The 18257-nt window shown below is 53.3% G+C and overlaps 4 protein-coding genes across 4 annotated transcripts; 1 reads left to right on the top strand and 3 right to left on the bottom strand.

Moving 5' to 3' along the window:
* Positions 1–971: 971 nt before the first annotated feature.
* Positions 972–1826, bottom strand: LRP88_12660 (uncharacterized protein; the record flags this gene model as incomplete). The annotated part of the gene is made up of 1 exon (XM_083249052.1): positions 972–1826. The coding sequence occupies one exon, from the start codon at positions 1824–1826 to the stop codon at positions 972–974; it is 855 nt and encodes a 284-aa protein (XP_083095152.1).
* A 3273-nt stretch (positions 1827–5099) lies between these two features.
* LRP88_12661 (uncharacterized protein) lies at positions 5100–5741 on the top strand (the record flags this gene model as incomplete). The annotated part of the gene is made up of 1 exon (XM_083249053.1): positions 5100–5741. One exon carries the CDS (start codon positions 5100–5102, stop codon positions 5739–5741), a length of 642 nt encoding a protein of 213 aa, XP_083095153.1.
* Positions 5742–6122: 381 nt separating this feature from the next.
* Positions 6123–7697, bottom strand: LRP88_12662 (uncharacterized protein; the record flags this gene model as incomplete). Its single annotated transcript, XM_083249054.1, has 3 exons — positions 6123–6537; positions 6594–6755; positions 7012–7697. The coding sequence occupies 3 exons, from the start codon at positions 7695–7697 to the stop codon at positions 6123–6125; spliced, it is 1263 nt and encodes a 420-aa protein (XP_083095154.1).
* A 747-nt stretch (positions 7698–8444) lies between these two features.
* LRP88_12663 (uncharacterized protein) lies at positions 8445–9269 on the bottom strand (the record flags this gene model as incomplete). Its single annotated transcript, XM_083249055.1, has 1 exon — positions 8445–9269. One exon carries the CDS (start codon positions 9267–9269, stop codon positions 8445–8447), a length of 825 nt encoding a protein of 274 aa, XP_083095155.1.
* Between the last annotated feature and the right edge of the window lie 8988 nt (positions 9270–18257).

The following is an 18257-nucleotide window of genomic DNA, read 5'->3' on the forward strand; positions in this document are numbered from 1 at the left end:
CCAACGGTGTATGGATTGTTCAAGATGGAAAGGAGATGCTTTGGCTACCTCCGGACTATCGAGGGGGGGAATCCGCTGCCGTTAGATCAACTGTCGCTCTCGGCTATCGTTCAGGTATGGTACAGCTGTTCTATCCGAAGTTTCGCTTCTATCCAATATCTTTGCAGAAGAGGCACTGAGTTTGTGTGTTGGTTCTGACAGGGAGGGGCATATAGCAGAGACTCGGGTCTTACTGGAGTCGTTTCTGGTTCGTCCATCGCATCGAGTCATCGACAACGGATAATTGGGCGGCCATAGCTTTAGAGCTGAGCGCCGACGAAGAGCTATCGTGGGGAGTGATCGACTCAGGCCAAGCTGGTGTTTTGGGAAGTGTTATTGATAGGGGATAGCCAGGCTCGAACGGTTGCCGATTCGAGTGTGGCTCAGGTCTTCAATGCACATTCTCGGTCGATTTCCTATTCCAACCTGCAGCGTTGGAGGTCTCATGTTTGGGAGTGTCATGCACACCCTTTAGGGGTGGCGCGGAGTTGAGGAGATTCTCCTAGAAGAGTCCCATACTTTCGGCCGAAATAATCACACAATTGAGTGAAATGCTCCATGGGTTTTCAAGAGGAGTGGGTATATTTGTACATTAATGCCTCTGCGTTGCGCGAAATCTCCTTAAGGTTCCGCGCTGCCAACTTGGCGCCTCTGTTGCATCTCGAGAAATAGTCCCTTGTCATTCACCTTTAAAGCGTTTCGGCCGACACTAATAAGCGGCTTCGCTGTTCCGGCGAGGAAAAGCAAGCAATCAAATAACCGGGCCACGACTGCATTAGCGTGCTGATACTCTGGTATCTTTCTCAGCCCAACACCGCGGTTCCTGACCTTGATTTCCAGCTGACGAATCGTCGGCGCCAAGCAAGCACAACCATGTACCGGTAGTTGCTGATTAGTCACTTCTGTATGACTACGCCCAGCAATCCATCCTCTTACAGAACCCTTACTTTGAAGCCACTCGCCTCGATGTCTCGCAGAAGTCTCTCCATAGGGGTAGCATAAGTAATATCCTGCGCTGAGTCTTTTCCATTCCCCGAAGTAATCATCCCCCCAATACGGCCGTTCAGGTCAAAGACACATGCACCTGAGTCTCCGGGCTTGGAGAACTTCCCCCCCTCGTCGATGCTGACGATGCACCACTCTTCAGAGGGCTTGCCATCTCCAAAGGGCCGCCGGATGACGGATATGACCTCATTCGGACATCCCAGTGTGAGGTTCGATGCTCCTCCGAGTTTAGCGACAACGAGGCCTGACACATAACGCGCTTCCGTGTCAGATTGCTTCATCATGCTGGCCTCTGTTATTATACCCCTCAGGCTGAGTTCGCTCTCCTTTTCGAAAAGCCGGGGATCGGCATCTGGTTGCATAGCGTAAGCGAGTTCTGTGGTCTCCGAGGGTAGGGAATCCATCAGTATCTGGTTTGTCAGTGAACCCAGGGGCCGCTCAAACTTGTCTTGGTGCAACTCGATCAAGGCCCAGTCACTGAGCCAGCCGTCTTTGCCGATGCCTTCGCGGATGCCGTACGCCCGGGCGTAGAGAAGATGGCCAAACACCCTCGACGACGGCTCCTCCATTAGGCGCAGCCTATCGAACGATGCCTGATATGGGGCACGGTCGTCGTATAGTTGTTTGAGTCTCGATTCTGACTCCTCCGGAGTGCTCAACAGAATGTCCCGTCTCCCTTTTGTTAGGTTGATTTGACGGTTATAGTGTTCGACCATGTGGCTGATGTATTGAAAGTGCTTCCAGAAGGTCGTTTCGCCGGGTTGCACTAACTTTTTCGTCATTGTAGTGTCAAGGTTGGACTCCCTTTTTTTCGTCCTTAGCCACGGCGATCGCCACATGCCGACAGGTGAGGACGGCTATTGTCTCCCGGTCCTGACCTTCCCTCCTCACAGCGAGATAGAGGCACTTTGTTCCTTCGACAGCAAGGCTATCGTGGGAACTGATGCAAGTTCTAATGCGGTCCGACAAATCTCGGTCTGGGCGGAAGGTGAGCCGTCTAGGCGTGAAATGGGATAGCTGAGGTAGCGATGGGAGCGCAGAAGACGATCTGAGTAGGTTCGAGACTTGGGACTCTCTTATCTCACATTCCACGTCGTCGAAGCCGGCCCCGTCGAGAAGCTGCTTGCACCGTCTAACTATCGCCAGCGATTTTTCGAACAAACCGGCATTAGGGATGACAGAGATCATCAGAACGACAGGCATAGGCAGGTCATCCGCGTAGCCCACCCGAAGTATGTCGATGGCGGTCCAATCAGTCCCGCTTAGTGCGTCTAAAACAGAAGCTCTAAGAGAGCCCTCGGCGGACGAGCTATTCCAAGACTCAACGATGGGGTGTTTTCCAACATGGGCGAGCCGCTTTTGGTAGTACCTCGATCTCTCCGGTGGTATAGCTCCACGCCAGGGTGTGACGCTGGAGCGAGCAACAAGTCGCGGGCGGGACGGCAGTCCCTCGTAGTAGTGGTCTCGTTCCTCAAGGCTCGGTGGCTGCATGATGGCGAAGCGGAAGTTGACGGCGCGGCAGCCGAGTGGAAGCGGTTCAATGTTATCGGGGAGACTTCGTGTCTTATGATGACGGCGCGCGTATGGGTGAAGATGGCTCTCGGAAGCAGGAAGCATCTTTCTGGAAAGGCGGATGGCAGGCATCTATTTATGCTGTCAATCCATGATCGTTAAGCTCAGACTCCAAGCAGCAACAAACCTTGGATGAATAGGGCGGGTGTTTGAACTCTCAAGTTCGGGGGGATCGATCTTCAAAGTTCGGCCGATAATGCAGGGCGCCTAGATATGTCATAGAGATGCAGAATGATGGGCAGCGGGTGAGATGTCGAAGCGAAGAAGTGATGGAGAACTCGAGCTGGCCATAGCATCCGTGAATCTAATGTCGCCCATCAGGAGCAGACCACCTCAGTTGCTCGGATATTGGAGGCAGGCCAGGCCCGCGAGCCTGCCTCAATGCTCTTTTACGCCCAAGGTAAAATCATGGCAAGTACTTCGACCGCTGGCCACTCCAGGGATCTAACAAAACAGAGGACTCAACAATACCGCATTCTCGTCTTCGAGTTCTCATGTGCCGGGCTGACGATGGACCTATGTCGTGGGCTCTACTAGGTTACTAGGCGCCGAAGTATTTAGACTCCCAGGATTGAGCATGCGCGTGCAAGGCTCTAGAGTTTGACGATAAGTTAGAAAGACGTCCCAGACGCATCATTGTTATTGGTTACTCTATTTCTCTTCCCACGGCGAGTTTAATGGTCAATACACCACATTATATATATGACTCACGAGCGAAGGAGGAATTGGTAGTCGCTTACATGACAGCAAATATCAATTCGCGAGCCTGTCTACATAGTGTGATTGGACCGAATGCGAGAACACCTCCACCTACAGCGGATAATGGAAACCATGCCGAGGCGCTGAAGCCGTCAAAATGAGCTCATATCGGCTGGGGGAGAAGGACATAAGAACCCAATGATCAAGACCACGGGCCAACCACGATAAAGGCCTTGATTGTCCTCCAGAAGGGTGCTGATCTTGAGCCAGTGAGGTGGCTGTGGCCAGGTGTGGCTGTGGTGGCTTTGTTCTTCGAATCAGAAGGCGCGCTTTTACATAAGCACTATTCATAAAATACCAACAGTGGCTGGTGGTCAGGTCACGTGTGCCCGCGCCATACCTGCGTCCTTTGCGAGTGCATTTCCATATCTGTGCTCCTTTATCAATAGCACTATCTCTTTCCCGGCTCTCATTATGCCATCTCATTTACAATCCCTAATACCATATGCACATATAGCTTAAGCCGAGAGTTAACATTATGGGTGCTTTCACGGCAAAAAAACTTGCCTCTCCTGGGAAGATGGGAGAGGCGATGAGTGCTGCCGATCACTGTGCAAGCGAGATGTAGGCCCTTTACCCTGAACTTCCGTCATCACCGTTCCCTGGAGAACCCATAGCCTCCAACTCGCCCAGTCAGATATTCCGGGACATCCAAGAGGGCGATAAAAGCACATGGGTCGCGAAGGTAATAGCCAGCCTGAGGATAATCCGACAGGTGTACACCAAGCTATGCGACGCAACCCAACAGTCGGCTCACCACACACCTTCGAGATCTCCTCGTCCTAGCGACTCCAGCGCCGTCACCAACGCCGAGCCTGTGACGCAACTATCGCTGCCTCCGATCGCGATCGGGGGAAACATGCGACGAGATACGAACGTCGATCTCGAACAGCAACTGGTTCATGACGAGCCTGAGAGCGGGGAGCGCACAGCGAACGAAACACAAGAGCTGAAGACCGCTGAGGCAGAGCGCATGTTCGAATCCTTCCTGCTCAACCCGCCGAAGGGGGTCCCATACTACAACGGCGTGATGACGATGAAGAGAGAACCCCCTCCCAACCAACCAAACAACAAAAAAAAACCCCCCACCCCCCCCAAAAAAAGGTTAAGGTTGGTTCAGAGGAGGGGGGGGAAGAGGAAAAAAGGAGAATTTGTTCGGCATCTCAACCTGCTTCCTCCTCCGCGTGAACTACGGGGGGCGGGCATCAAGTTTGAGATTATCGTCCAGGGACCAGGGGACATGGTCGTGACGAGGAAGGGCCAATACCATCTGGTCTGGAACATAACCGACAATTTCGCCTGTTCGATCAACCTGAGCCCCCCGGCCGAGACTCTGAGTATACGCCACACCAAACTTCGAGTATGCAACGAGTGCGGTCTCAAGGGCCTCTTGGGGGTCGAGGGTTGCCTGGTTGAGTGGGTCGACAGGTCTGTGCCGTCTCCGGCGGAAGAGGGCTTTGAGAACACAGCGACGACCTCAAGGCTGAAGAGGAAGAAAACCGGTGATGGCCAGGATGATGGAAAGAGGAGGAAACCGCTCCCTGGGCGCAGAAACGAAGCCGCCGCCGCCGCCAAGTCCACCGTTCCAGCACGTCAGAGCTCACGCCTACATGCCGCACGAGAGCGAGACAGTTTGCCAGGGGGGTTCTGGGGATCAGAAACTAGTAGTGACACCGGGGAGCGCTGACGCAGACAGCGACTTAACCAAGCTCGCCGCGACCGTAATGAGCGTGTACGCGATCAAGCATTTCGTCACCGAGGTGAAATCGCACAACGCAGCCATCCAGAACGAGGGCCGCGACCCCGCCGCTCGTGACGAGAAGGTGACCAAGGTGCTTCAGGGTTACCAGAGGCTCGTGAAGGTCAAGGGCAGTAGGGTCCAGACACGCTACCAGCAGGTGCTTTTCAACAAGGCCTATGATGGCTTGAAAGGCCATTCTGAGCGCATAGTCTCCGAGACTCGCGCAGAACTCACCAAGATATGTGGCGTTACAATCTTCAAAATCGACAACGATAGGAGGGCGGGCAAGGCGTGGGAAAAGGTATGTGGGAAGCTGGGACCTGGCCTTCTGCCCTTCATCCCGACCTGCCCATCTGCCAGCGCGCCGTTCCATATGGCCACGAAGGAGTATCTCGAGCTTGGTGGGAGCAAGGGCGACCCAAAGCGTCGTCGGAATTTGCAGCAGCTGCTTGATAACGACTACATGGAGAAGATCTGTGCTGCTGGACATGCATTCTTGAAGGCGACGAATGATGGGAAGAAGATCACGTTTGCCTTTGTAAGCGAGGAAGACGATTTAGACTGGGACGCGATGAGTAAGGATGATATCCTAGCACAGCTTCGTGTGCTCGAGGATGAGCTTTGATGATGGGTAGATGACTGATACTTACAAGATCCTTGGCGAGCGAGGGTGCCTGTCTGGGAAATAGATGACGTTGATTACCTGCAAAGCGAAGATGTGGCTCTGGCGAGCCTTTTATTGATTGTTGTCCTCTGGTGCACGCGGATCCACGATCAGCCAATCGGCTCTCATCGGCTTAGTCAAGCCGTTGTCCTGAGACTCATACCTACCTAGGCAGGCCCCTTCTGAGCCTCGCAGCAGCATGAGCTCGGAGCGAGAGAGCATTCACGGTGGGATGGCATGGATGTCAGGAGGCTCCTGGCCTATGGTCGTGGCACCTCGTGAAAAGTAAGAGATCCATTTAAACTAGACCCCCCATTCGACAGCGAGCTCCTTGACATCCAGTCAAAGCACCAGCAGCGAATGCCAAAAATCTTGGTGTGCGGCTGCCAGGTTCGTCTGGACGTGGTTCTCGTGCAGGTTGGACCAGGCCTGACGCATCGGCGTGACGGGGGAGTTGGCCATATTGTCGACAAGCTCAGCAAATATGCGCGCTTCCCTGGTTGGTCGCAACTCGTGCACGACGCGCAAGACCGAGGAAAGGTTCCTCATTGGGGCGTCGGGCTCGGCCGAGGTTAGACCAAAGCCAGTCCAGGGCTCTCTGGGGCCGGTGACTAGGCTATTGGAAGGGATGCTTTCGAGATGGCGCAGAATTTTACGAATGAGGCCTGGTATGAGCTCGGGAAGTTGGTGAGGTGGTAGGGCATCGATGGAGTCCTCGGCCTTGCCCCGCATGAAGGGTACTATGGAGGCAAAGCGGCTAGAGCGATAATAAGAGACATAAAAGCCAGCATGCCACCGCAAGGAGTGAGATACTCAAGTACGGAGATGGCCTGACCTCCCTCACTAGATCCGCGAATACCGCCTGTATTAGGGTCAGCCCAGTCCCGCTCCATATGGCTTTCGTCCTCAAAGACATCAGGCCCACGTCTCCTCGGAGGCTGTTCCGTATCGTTCGGCATACCGAGGTGGGATAGGCTGATTGGCGCAAGCACTTGAACAAACGAGTTAGATGCGAGCGTAGTTAACTGATAAAATAAGATGCAAGGGAAGAAATGAGATTCAACCAGACAAGGGGGGACGCAGTAGTCAAAAGAGCCATTGCGAACAAAGAACTACCCGATATACCCCGCAACGCTATAGTAGTTAAAATAATCCCATATACAGTGTAAGCAAGGACCTGATATGGAAGTGAGTTCGAAAGACTGGCGCCAATGCAGCGGCTGGCACCTACCAGGCGGGGTTGGCAAAAACGACATCTCTGTTGTACTGGTTAGCTGCCCATCCACCCTTCATCGCCGCCGCCACACGCAACCACCACTGCTCTTGACTGCGCAGATTCCCTCGTTGTTCTCCGACTCCAGCCAAATCGTTCCAATTAATATCCTCCCCCGCCTTATCCACCTCTCGAACGACACGCCCTACGCGCTCAATGTCGCGTCTTCGCGCCTCTTCATCTCGGGCATCATCCTCGCGCCGCTCCCGCTCCGACGCAGTCCAGGGGCCAACTGGGACGCCTGCCAGCGCCAAGTCCAGGCTTGACGAAGCCCTGCTACTTCCGGGCTCCCGGGTGATGGCGTTGAGGACCTCGGGCATGCTTCCTTCTGCCGACGACGCCGAGCCAACTCTATCGCCCTGTGGTGGAACACCAATGACGTTGGCCATCCCTGCCGAGGAGCCAGATCGAGGTGATGCCGACACGTTCAACGGCGCGAAGCGAGGGCCGAGCGTGGCGGGCTCAGCATCGGCTCTGTGGGCGAAGTTTGGATGGGGAGACGAGACTTGTAGCCGCCACTTGCGTGATGCTGGAACCTGGCTTGGTGTCACCGGGAGTGTGGCAGCATGGGGAAGACCTCGTGGCCCTTGGTTGGGGTCGGGGGGCTGAGCTTGACCTCCTCGGCGGCCAGGCTGAAAGCCCAAGTCGGTCACTGGAGAGGAAAAGAATGACGACGGAGCTAGCGCAGGACCATAATGCTGATGGCAAAGCGATGCCCGACCCCGGGGAAGAGACTCGGGGCGATGAAGAGTCGAGCCACGGTCCCGGCGAGTGTATATATCCTGCTCGCCTCTGGAGCTGTTCGGCTGCCGTGGAGGGGTCCCCCGTCGTTCTACCGACCGTGCTCACAGCAACAGATGATGCCCCAGCCCTGGTAACTGCCCCCTCCTGTCTGCGGGAGGTCATTGAGTCTGACCTGTTCAGAAAGGGCATCCCTTTCTGCCTCGATCGCTGTCCTCTCAGTGTGTGCCCTTGTCAGCTCTTCTTCCAGATTTTGGATCCGTCCTTGAGCTACCTGAAGGGATCCCTGCAGTCGTCGGTTGGCCGCGTCCCTAGTAGCTACGGTCGTCTGAGCAAGGCTAAGATCCTCTGCCACGCCATCAAGCCTCTGCTGTAGTCGTTGTACCTCGTGATCCATCGCCATCTGCGAGTTTCTGAGATCCTCGGCAAGCGTGTCATGGGCTTGTCGGGCCCGTCAAGCTCGCCTCTCATATCTCCAGCGTCGAGTCGGCTTGCCTGAATAGTGTCTCTGCTCTCTCAAGTTCAGTCATCAGTCGCTCTACCTCGTGCGCGAGATGATCCTCGCGTTGCTGAAACTCGTGCTCTCGGTCGTCCCACTGAGCGTCCATGCGGGCCCTTTCAGATGCAAAACCGTCAGCCTCGTTGCGAAGTCATCCCTCGATCTCGTCACGGCGCTGAATGGCTTCTTGGCGAGCTTGACGCAACTGTTCAAGCTCACCCTGGCGGCGAGTAGCTTCTTGTCGAGCCCGTTTGAGCTGGCCTTGCCGTTCATTTTGCTGCCGAGTGGCTTCTTGATGAAACTGTTCCAGGATCATAGCCCTTTGTCGTTCATCGTTGAGCTCTCGTCTGAGGGCCTGTTCCTGCCGGTTCGCCTCCTGTTCACCTCTCAGGGGCTCGTTTTGGAATGCCAGGAGTTGTTGGTAGAGCCTCCCGATCTCGCTGCGCAGGTCCACGTTCTGGGTCTCGAGTTGGCGGCCGGCGGTTTGCATGTCGGCGACCTGGTCGTTCAATCCTCCTCTGGCGCGGCTGAAGTCGTTTTCGAGGGTCTGAATACGATTGTTCGCCTCTCTAGCCTCATCCTCCCTGACACACAGCTGCTGCTGCAGATTGGCAACATTGGCTCGGAGCTGATTCCTATCTAAGATGGTGGCATGGATCTCGTCTCTTAAGGAAGCGACTCGGCCATGCAGAATTGGAATCTCTCCGACGTTGGCATTGTCGAGAAGGTTGACGCCGCCCATGTCGTCGTCATCGTCGTCATCGCCACCAATGGTTCCGCCGCCCGCCAACCCGCCATGGTTGTTGATGCCACCGCCCCCATGGCCACCACTGCCGCCACCATGATCGTTGCGTGGGGGGACCTGGGGATTGGCTCCTGGCGGATACCACTCGACAAAGGGATCACCAGGCCACAGCTCATGGCCCCAATCCGTTGTCCATAGTTGCCACTCTGTCACCAGCATGCCAGTGGCCATGTCGGCGATCTCGGAATAGACGCCTCTCTGTTGGAATTTTTTGAGAGCATAAATTAGGGCCGTCTTTAACTTGGGTGCTATAACTGAGTGCGAGTCACGCGCCGCCGCATTTGGAGATCGCATCTCCCGGTGAAGATATTGCATGTGTGTGATGACATTCCTGCTATTGCAGTCGTGTCTCCGAAGGTGATTGTACATGGCTTTCCTGCAAGAGAGACACCATTCGATTCTTCTGCCGGGGCCGTATCCACTATAGTTGCCAATCGACTCCCCTTCAACATGTGTGGCATTATGGTGAACAGCCAGAGTAAGTGGCCCGTTGATTGACGATGAGCGGGTGGGGAGCGAACCTGATGGCAAAAAGGGATAGAACAAAGGGATGGAGATATCGATATGCTGATGAGAATTTGGCGAGGAGGTAAGTGCAGAGCCGTGCTCGAGGGGATTAGAAGTGGTTGCATGGGCGCTGTCGTGTTACTTCTTTAACCTTCAATCAACACATTTACTATAGTTCAACATGCATTGCCGAAAAGTGGTGGCGAGGATGGGTACGTGATGCTGATGTAGGCGGCGGGGAGGGGGTAAGGGACAAGGGATAATGAATAAAGCGACTCGCGATAAAGAAAATACTCAAGGATGAATACCATTTATGAATATCTTAATGATCCCTATGTTTCATTGATAGAATATATATCAGCCATGTTGAATTTCCACGCGATTCCCGTTATCACGACTTGAACCTCCCTCTCTTGCGACCCTCTATAGGGTAGCATCGTGATATCACCTGGATGCAGGATATCTATTGCTCCACTAGCTCAACTGCAGGCTTGAAGCAATCTGCATGAGCTTTGGGAAAACTGCGTCTCAGTAATATCTATTGCCATGGGTGGCGAATCATATCGTCAAGCAGTAGAGCAAACATGTTTATCGGGAGACAAATATTGAAACTGGCGGTCCGCATGACGACCCAGGCATCCATAACATGGGCCCTTCCCCCTTTCCAAGACGATAGGAAGACTACACGCAGTCGCTGCCATTCTGCCCCTCTGTCTTTTCCCTTAAGGCGCTTATATACACTTTAAGTCTTCACACTCCCTACATACCACTGTTCAGTGGTCGACTCCTCATTCACCGGTCACCACCAACTGGCTGACCCTCCTGCCTTGGCACCTTGAAGGTGTGGCTCGGCATTTCCAACTGATTGATCCTCCATAACCCTATCACCAGGAGTCTCAATAACCGTCGCTCATCACTCTCACTCCGCTCTGCACTGGCATACATACATCTCCACCACCGGTCCATGCAGGACTCTTCGAGCGACAGCATTCCACCTGCATCTATCGACTGGCACCGCACTAGCTGGACTCTCGTGTGGCTGCTGGTGGCTCACAGTCTGATGTTTGGTCATTTCTCTGGCCTTACCACTATGACATGTCGTGTCCTTCGAGTGTCGGCCTCGGACGCCTGCCCGACGTCCCCTTCAGATACTCGGCCTTATTTGACACCTTCCTACTGGCATCTTAATTCTCTACCTATGGATATTAAGTTCTATTTTATGGCGCATATTTGTGCCTCGCCTGCCCCACTGACTTACCCATTGACCTATGCCTGGGCACTGGTATCCGATCCGGGCGCAGGACATTTCGGCTTGGATTACTGCACACTACGACGTAAAATCTGTCCATTTCCTTGAATGCTCAGTCATTCCCCGGGATCGAAATAGCACTTGCTCGCTCGGCGCTCGGTCTTCGGAGGCAACAAGGACAAACGAGGGTCCGGACATGTTCATCCACACCGGACGTGCGCCCTCTTGACCACCCTCTCGATTGACCACCCTCTCGATTGACCACCCTCTCGAGCTGTGCAGGTGTAGGGCCCGCATTTGCTCAGCTTGGATTGGTACCTTGACACCGAATGGGGTTGAGTCGCAGGTGCTGGCAAAACTATGCTTGGGGCGCGCCCTGCTACAGCTGACGTCAAGACTGGTTGACTGCCAAGTTGATATTGCATTATTACTGAGGGCTAGGGCCTGGCCTTTGGTCACGGTGCGATTGAAGCCTACCGCCAACATATTTTCCATAGCCATACCCTCTCAACCTGCAATGCAACACATCTTCTTAGATGCAGCAACGAAGCCTCCAGCAACCAAGTTGAAAGTACCACCAAGCTTGGTTACTCGGTCGTCGCAGTCAATATCAGACGCTGCCTCCTTGCCATTAGGGGCCAACTTCTTAAAGTATTTCCGGAGCAGGCTCTCCTCATCCTGCTTCGCGATCTCGCAAACCTTTGCCAGAGGGTCTCGCAGGTATGTTCGTCCGTCGCTGAGGAGCTTCTGCAGCGTTTGCAATTTCCCCACTCCTCTATGAGTGACAAATTGCATGTGGTATGCGAAATGAAGACGTTGAAACTGTTCGATAGTGCGGACTGTACTTCCAACGCGGCAGCGCATCCAGAGCCCGACTGTTTGGGCCTTTTGTGCCGATGTCATGTCCCCTGACTGGATTTGCTGTGTGATATGTTGCCAGGCTGTATTGGCGTCCTTGAGGTCCTGCAGGAGATTGTAGATGGAAAACAAGTCTAAGTCTCGGGCCTGGCGTATCTTGGAGGTGGCTGACGCTATCTCGTGCGAGGGGAATGCCAAAGGGAATAGACCTGCAAATGCGACTGACGCAGGCTCAAGGAGGTTACGGACATATCCACATAGTATCTGCAGCGTATGTGTAGTCGGGTCAAGGCTTGCTACACCTGCATGGACCCTCGGCCGTGGCTTCGAGACTGTATTGTCTGGGCAAAACAAGCCCGTGTGACGGCATAGGAGGGAAGTTTGTTGAAGTTTGGGCTCTAACTGAGCCGCCCGGGGCTTCTCCAGGGGCCACAAATAGTGGGAAAATCGCCCAAGAGGTACGAGCTGCAGACGAATGTGGATGAAAGGGGCGTCACAATCAGGGTGAGCCATATCCAGAGAAGAGCGAACCAGGCAAGAAGACCTTGGCCGATTCCACCAACTGACAGTTCTGGGCAAAGGCCAATGCATCCGAGCAGTTGTCCAGGCCCTGGAACTCAACGGTGATTGCCGGGCGCCGCCGTTCGCAGGCCAGTTGTTGATATTGACAAGCACAGCCGGCATCTTGATCTGGATCTCCTCAGGGGGCTTGCTGATGTCTGTCGCACCATGTCTTTGTCCACCCTGCTCTCCCTGTTCTCCCTGACGCTGTCTCTCTTCTTGTTGTTAAGCTGCCTCTTGTCGACGACGCTCCTCATTTCTTCAGCCGTCATCTCTCTGTCGCAGCATTATCAACTCCCTGCCACGTAGTTCTCTTTCCGCTGCTATTCGCTCCGCTGCGGTTATGCCCTGTGGCACCTCGTCTCCTTGGGTGATCTGAGTTTCTCTGCACGGTTCGCACTGATAAGCTTTTGTTCCAATACTTGCAGACAAATACTGACCTTTGTGGCCTCTCGGCCCGCTCATCGTTGCCATCATTTCCATCATGAATACATGTCTCCTTTCCAACACTAGGTTCTTGGGGGCAGTCTCCTGTCCAGGCATTGTGGAGATATGGCGGGCGTCATGCAGGGGTCGGTGTGGGTCGACCCAGTACTGGTCGCGGTGATCACCTCGATGTCGGCTCCTCCAGCAGAAGTAGTTTCGGAGTTGCTGGTATTGGAAGGGCTGCATTCCCATGCAGAGTATGTGCTGCCAGGTTCCGCACTCCCGGCATTGGGCCCTAGGCTCTAGGTACCTGGTGTTTCCGAGAACCACTGCGCGGTCTCGAGATTGTACTGATCCGTGGGGGTCTGTTGCTGAGGAGACAAGGCCTGTAAGTGTTGGAAAATGCAGTCAAGACGGTCGCTCATGTTAGCTTGTCACGATATAAAAATTCTGGGAAGAGAAAAGAGTCGTGAGGGGAACTGAAGGGTATGCCACTCGGGCTTACTTATTAAACCTATAGAACCGCCATTCCTGAGCAAATCTGGCCAAGCCTCTTGCACCGTGCTTGACCCATAAACACGTATAATTGATGAATCTATGAATATCAATGCTTTCTAATACCTTCTTCTAGGCGCTTATCCTCGTTAATAGAGGTCTACCATGACGATGTGGTCATTAAAGAAAGCCCCATTCATGACGTGAATATGTGGCATATCCTTTCATGAGTGGTTCTCCAAAGGCCTTTTAGGAACATCTCTGGTAATATGTCAACTATCTTCTGGCTCAGTTAACCCATCAAGGGCCGGGCTTCAGCTATAACAAAGAACACATTGCCAACACATCATAGCATCATAACCCAATGCTAACACAGTGGCCTTTTTGGGTCCTTCTGCCGCCTGCAGAAGAAGAGTCACCCCCCCCCGCCCCGTGAAAAGGGGGGGCCCCCCGGGGGTTTTTTACTTGCCAACTCTAACCTCCGTACGAGAAACAAGAGAGCATTTTCCATCTTCCAAAGACTACAGTCTCTCAACACAGTATCTATCAACACAACGCCAAGAACCACAATCGATCGGTCGTATGATTAATGACCGTCGATGAAGCGGGAAGTTGGCTATGGAGGATGGGTCGTGGAGAATATGTTGCTGGGGCTTGGGGAAGGGATCAAAGTTTTCAAGTTGTTGAGTCACAGGGGTGACTCAAGCTGTGAGGAAGGAAGGTTTCGGTCGTGAAGATGGAAAGGTGGTTTAGGTTGTGGCTGAGGAGGAGTACGGGAAGAAATATGTTAGTTAGAGCTTAAATGCAACATCTCGGCGAATTGCCAAATGGCTGGTACACATCATCTTTGAACACAATGAAAACATATCTACAAGTATAGGAGCAGAGGGGGAGCCCAAGGGAAAGGGAGAGGCAGCGTCATCATCACCATATCCCAGTCATAAGCATAAGGCACAGCACAATTGCAATATCACAGTTTATGAGGCGACAGTAGTCTTGCGCTTAAGCCACAAACGACAGCCCTCAAAGCTCGCTCCTGTGGTGGTACTGTCGCCGAAATACGTTATTGGGTGAGCCACATCTTGGCCGCTTGTAGCTACCTAGGTAGGTACAGTATGGAGGTAATGGTGACCCATCACTAATCTGTTGGGTTCCCTAGGATGACGCCTAACCTTCAGCTGCCTACCACCTTCACTTCCCCTTCTATCATCTGGTTTTCGCAACGACCTTAAGCTGCCGGCTCCCTTCACTCCTCGAGCTTCGATGTTCAGCAATCATATCCTTCAGCGGCCCCCAGCGGCAACCGTCATGGAAGCCGCACCCGCCTCGACCTTCCTCAAGGTTTGGAGGTGCATGAGTATACCCCAACACAAAAAAGCTCTTCTACCTTGCTTTTCCCCTCTTCGTTCTTCTCCATCATTCATCTTTCCACCGTCCAACATCTATCATCATCGGTATCGTCCTCTCCAACCCATCTCATAGGCATACAACACACCAGCAGACTTCAATCGGTAACACTCGGGCCAGCACAGTGGACGCCACTTGCTATAGCTCTTGGTTCTAGCTCGCGCTGCCTCGAGCGGGAAAGCCTCCTAACATCAGGTGGGCTATTCCTACCGTGGTAAGTGCTGCTCTGACCACTGCTATGTAGAGGGGAAGAGATTAGGAAAGATAGATGTGGCACGCCAAGTCTTGACTCATGGTCCCCATGTGAGGCACTGAAGACTATCTGTCTCCGCTGACCCGCAGTTCGCAGTTGGCATGCCTATGGCGGCCGTGAGTCTATGAAGACGAGGGAGAGTTGAACGATAGAGAAGGACCATCGATTTACGATTACGTGATGCACTGCCAATGCACCCATCCAGAAGCACCAGGAAATAGATCAATAAATTGCCCTTCTCCAGCCAGTGTCCTTGCACCTATGATTACCTTGCGGCTTAAACAGCTGGTCCTGGTGTGGCGGTCCATTGACAGGATTCGCGAGATGTGAAAGGGGCCCAATGGACAAGGCAGCTGCAGCACCAAGAGAGAAACACACTTCGTGATCTTTCTCTCATGGCTATCCCGAGTGCATGCATACAAGTGTGAAGATTCCTCTTTTCTACTTTCAAGGCATGAAACGTTCTTCACACCTCACACACAGGATCGTTGAGGCCATTTTGTAATCTTCTAGGGCTTGACCAGCTCAGATGGGCCTCTCCTTGACTCTTTCTCGGCGACGTTTCGGGACGGGCTAGAGCCCCCATCTTCTCTTGGCTGTTTGCCGCTTCAATCTTCATTTACAACTTGGAGCCTCGGCGTTCATTTGATGTTTGGTTGTATATCTCATCTCTTCCCACTTGATTGCTTCTGCCTCGTTTGATCCTGTGGGTTTGGTGGCCTGCTTAATGCAATCCAAGCACCATCTCACACTCCCTCCAAACGCTCTATCGTCTTCTCCCTGGTTCACGGGTTGAGCCTGCCCAACCCATCATCATTTGAAAATCTGGAAACCTGACGAGAGGGTTATTACAGTAAACAGTGAGCAGTGTTAGAAATATGGTCCTACTGGCTGGTAGAGTTGATCGCATACTGCTCATGGTGTCTTCGTCATTCTCTCTATTAGTAATGCTCGGGTAGCCTCCATGAAGTCGACCCAGCATGGTGCCCAAGTTAGCTCGAAAAAAAAAGCTTCTATAGCTACTCCATTGAGTGATGTATCGGCCCGGGTCAGCTACCATCAAGCACCACCGGGCTTGCTCTCCTGCCTGATCTATGCCGACATGGTTTGGTACCACGATCTCGACCACATGGTTAGAAAGATGGTGTGGGTAGAACATGAATGTCTAAGGAATAGGTGGCGCGGGGGGTCCTCTCTATCTGCGAAAGTGGCTCGATATCGAGCCGAACTGGTGTGAAAACGCGTGGCCAAAGGACAAGGCATTCGATTAAATGCGAGTAACCTCTCGGATGGAAGAAACCGTATCCCCTGTGTGACAAACTCCATTAAAGTTAACAGATATATGAAGTGAAGACTACTGCTCCATCGTTCCTAAAACATGACGCATCTCGCCGACCAGCTCACCTCTGATGGCCTCCAATGCCACTTGCTGGCGCAACTCAGTGACGGTTTTCCTCTTGAGGCCCAAGAACTTGGTTAACTCACTGCGTCTTCGTTCAATTTCTTCCTTGTTGATTCCCGAAACCCCCTGGGACTTCACACGGTCACTGTATCCACGCAAGACGGTGGTGGCCATCCATGAAAAGCCTTCCATGACGCGCTTGACTTCCTCGTCATCTTCCATATTCACCGTGTGAGTCTGCGAGATTGGAGCTAACCAGCTGGATAGTAACTCGTGTCGCTGAGCGGCCAGGGCTGCCTCGCTGAGACTTCTCAGTTCTTGTTCAAGTTGGTGCAGGCTCTCCTCCTCTTCCTCAAGACACCGGCCAAGAGCAACGATATCTTTGCGCGGAAACAATCCGAAGTGATCTTTGACAGAGTCGGTGAAAGTTCGTAAGGTTTGCCGGAGATGCATGACCTCTCCCAAGGCTTGATTGCAACCGTGGAATGAGCTCTGATCCATACGGCATTGGCGCTTCTGGTTGCCAGAGGATGCGTCTGTGTCCGTGTTCATGGTACAAGCACCAAGTGGCCGCTTGTTAGGGGTATTCACGGCATCTGGTTTTGGCAATGATGAAGACCCAGAGTCGGCCATGGGTGCGCGCCGTTTTTCAAACCCGGCTGACAAAGTTGATATTCGGGGCATCGAGATGTCATTCCCAATGCATCCCGTATCATCACTGGCATAGTGAACCAAGCTTTCTGTCGCTGCTGTTATTAGTTGCCTCTCTGGGCGGGCCCTGAACTCCGATTCAAAAGATCCTGTCGCATCGTGGAGGCCATGCAAAGTGCTGTCTGGAGGGAATGCAGATGTTATATGGAGCGGATCTGTGCTGGTTCTGGGGCGGACAAAGGCAGTATCGGCCGATCGGCGATCGCGGCTCGGAGAGACGGACCCCAGAAGATTCTCTAGGAACTGTTGAGTCTTGCGAAAGGTCGATGGCAATGGGAGACCGCGTAGCAGGTAGAAGAGGGCGTGCAAGACGTAATAACCACAGCTTGATCCATCCGATTGGCGCGGCCCAGCCTACATGATTCATTAGTCTAGCTCAACTACAACACAAGACAACGAGAACCAGGTCTCCGTGATTGTGGTTAGATTCTCACGTCGCCGGCGGGTAATCAGCAAACAGTGATGCGACACGGAGGTGATAGGGTAGGTGAAGTATCAACACGTACCAGTTCATGAAACTCAAAGGGCGTGGAGTTGGGGCTGAACCAAGAGCAGAGAGTTCTAGAGACATCTCGAGCACGACGAGGCTCTGGCAAAGGATCATACCAGAGAACATGAGACCGTTTAAGATCAACCATTGACAGTGTCCAGTGGCCCGGCTCTCTATGATGAAGTGGCACGAAGATAAATCGGATAGATGGATGTTGCATCCGACGAGGCCAAGCGGGCGGGGGAATAGCTAGTTCGATAAACAAAGGATCAAAAACAAAGGAACAGTCTAGAATGTTGCTTTCAGGAAAGGTGTTGCGGGTGTACTGCATAATCTTGTTCTGCAACAGTTCCAAGGTGGCGTCTGATAGCCAAGACCCTGTCACCAATTGCTCGTGGGCATCTGACTGAGGATTTGGTACTTTCCTCAACCCCAAAGATGGAGAACCAACAAGGGTGGCCCTTGGAGAAGGGCGCGGTGTGACTTTCTGCGCGTGTCGGTCGTCCTTGGTGCGAGGCTGTAGAAGTGTAGTGGATTGTTCATCCCTCTCCCTGCTGTCGTCGCGTAGCATCGGCTCGGCGGATATAGCGTCATGACCAGCCCAAGGCAACAGGTTGGAGGGAAACTCGGTAGCTAAGTCGTCGTACTCGGTCAGCTCTAGAGGGCTCGAGATGTCGCCTGTGGTTTGCTCCAAAGCAATGTATCGACCCAGCTCCGGCACGAGTGAGGTGTCTTCCGCTTCTAGGTTCGTGTTGATGCTCCCATCCTCTATGGAATGCTCAGAGGAGTTAGCGGGACGC

This window comes from Fusarium phalaenopsidis (assembly GCF_050370095.1).
Source record: "Fusarium phalaenopsidis strain FUZ10S chromosome Unknown contig_32324, whole genome shotgun sequence".
Classification (NCBI taxonomy): domain Eukaryota; kingdom Fungi; phylum Ascomycota; class Sordariomycetes; order Hypocreales; family Nectriaceae; genus Fusarium; species Fusarium phalaenopsidis.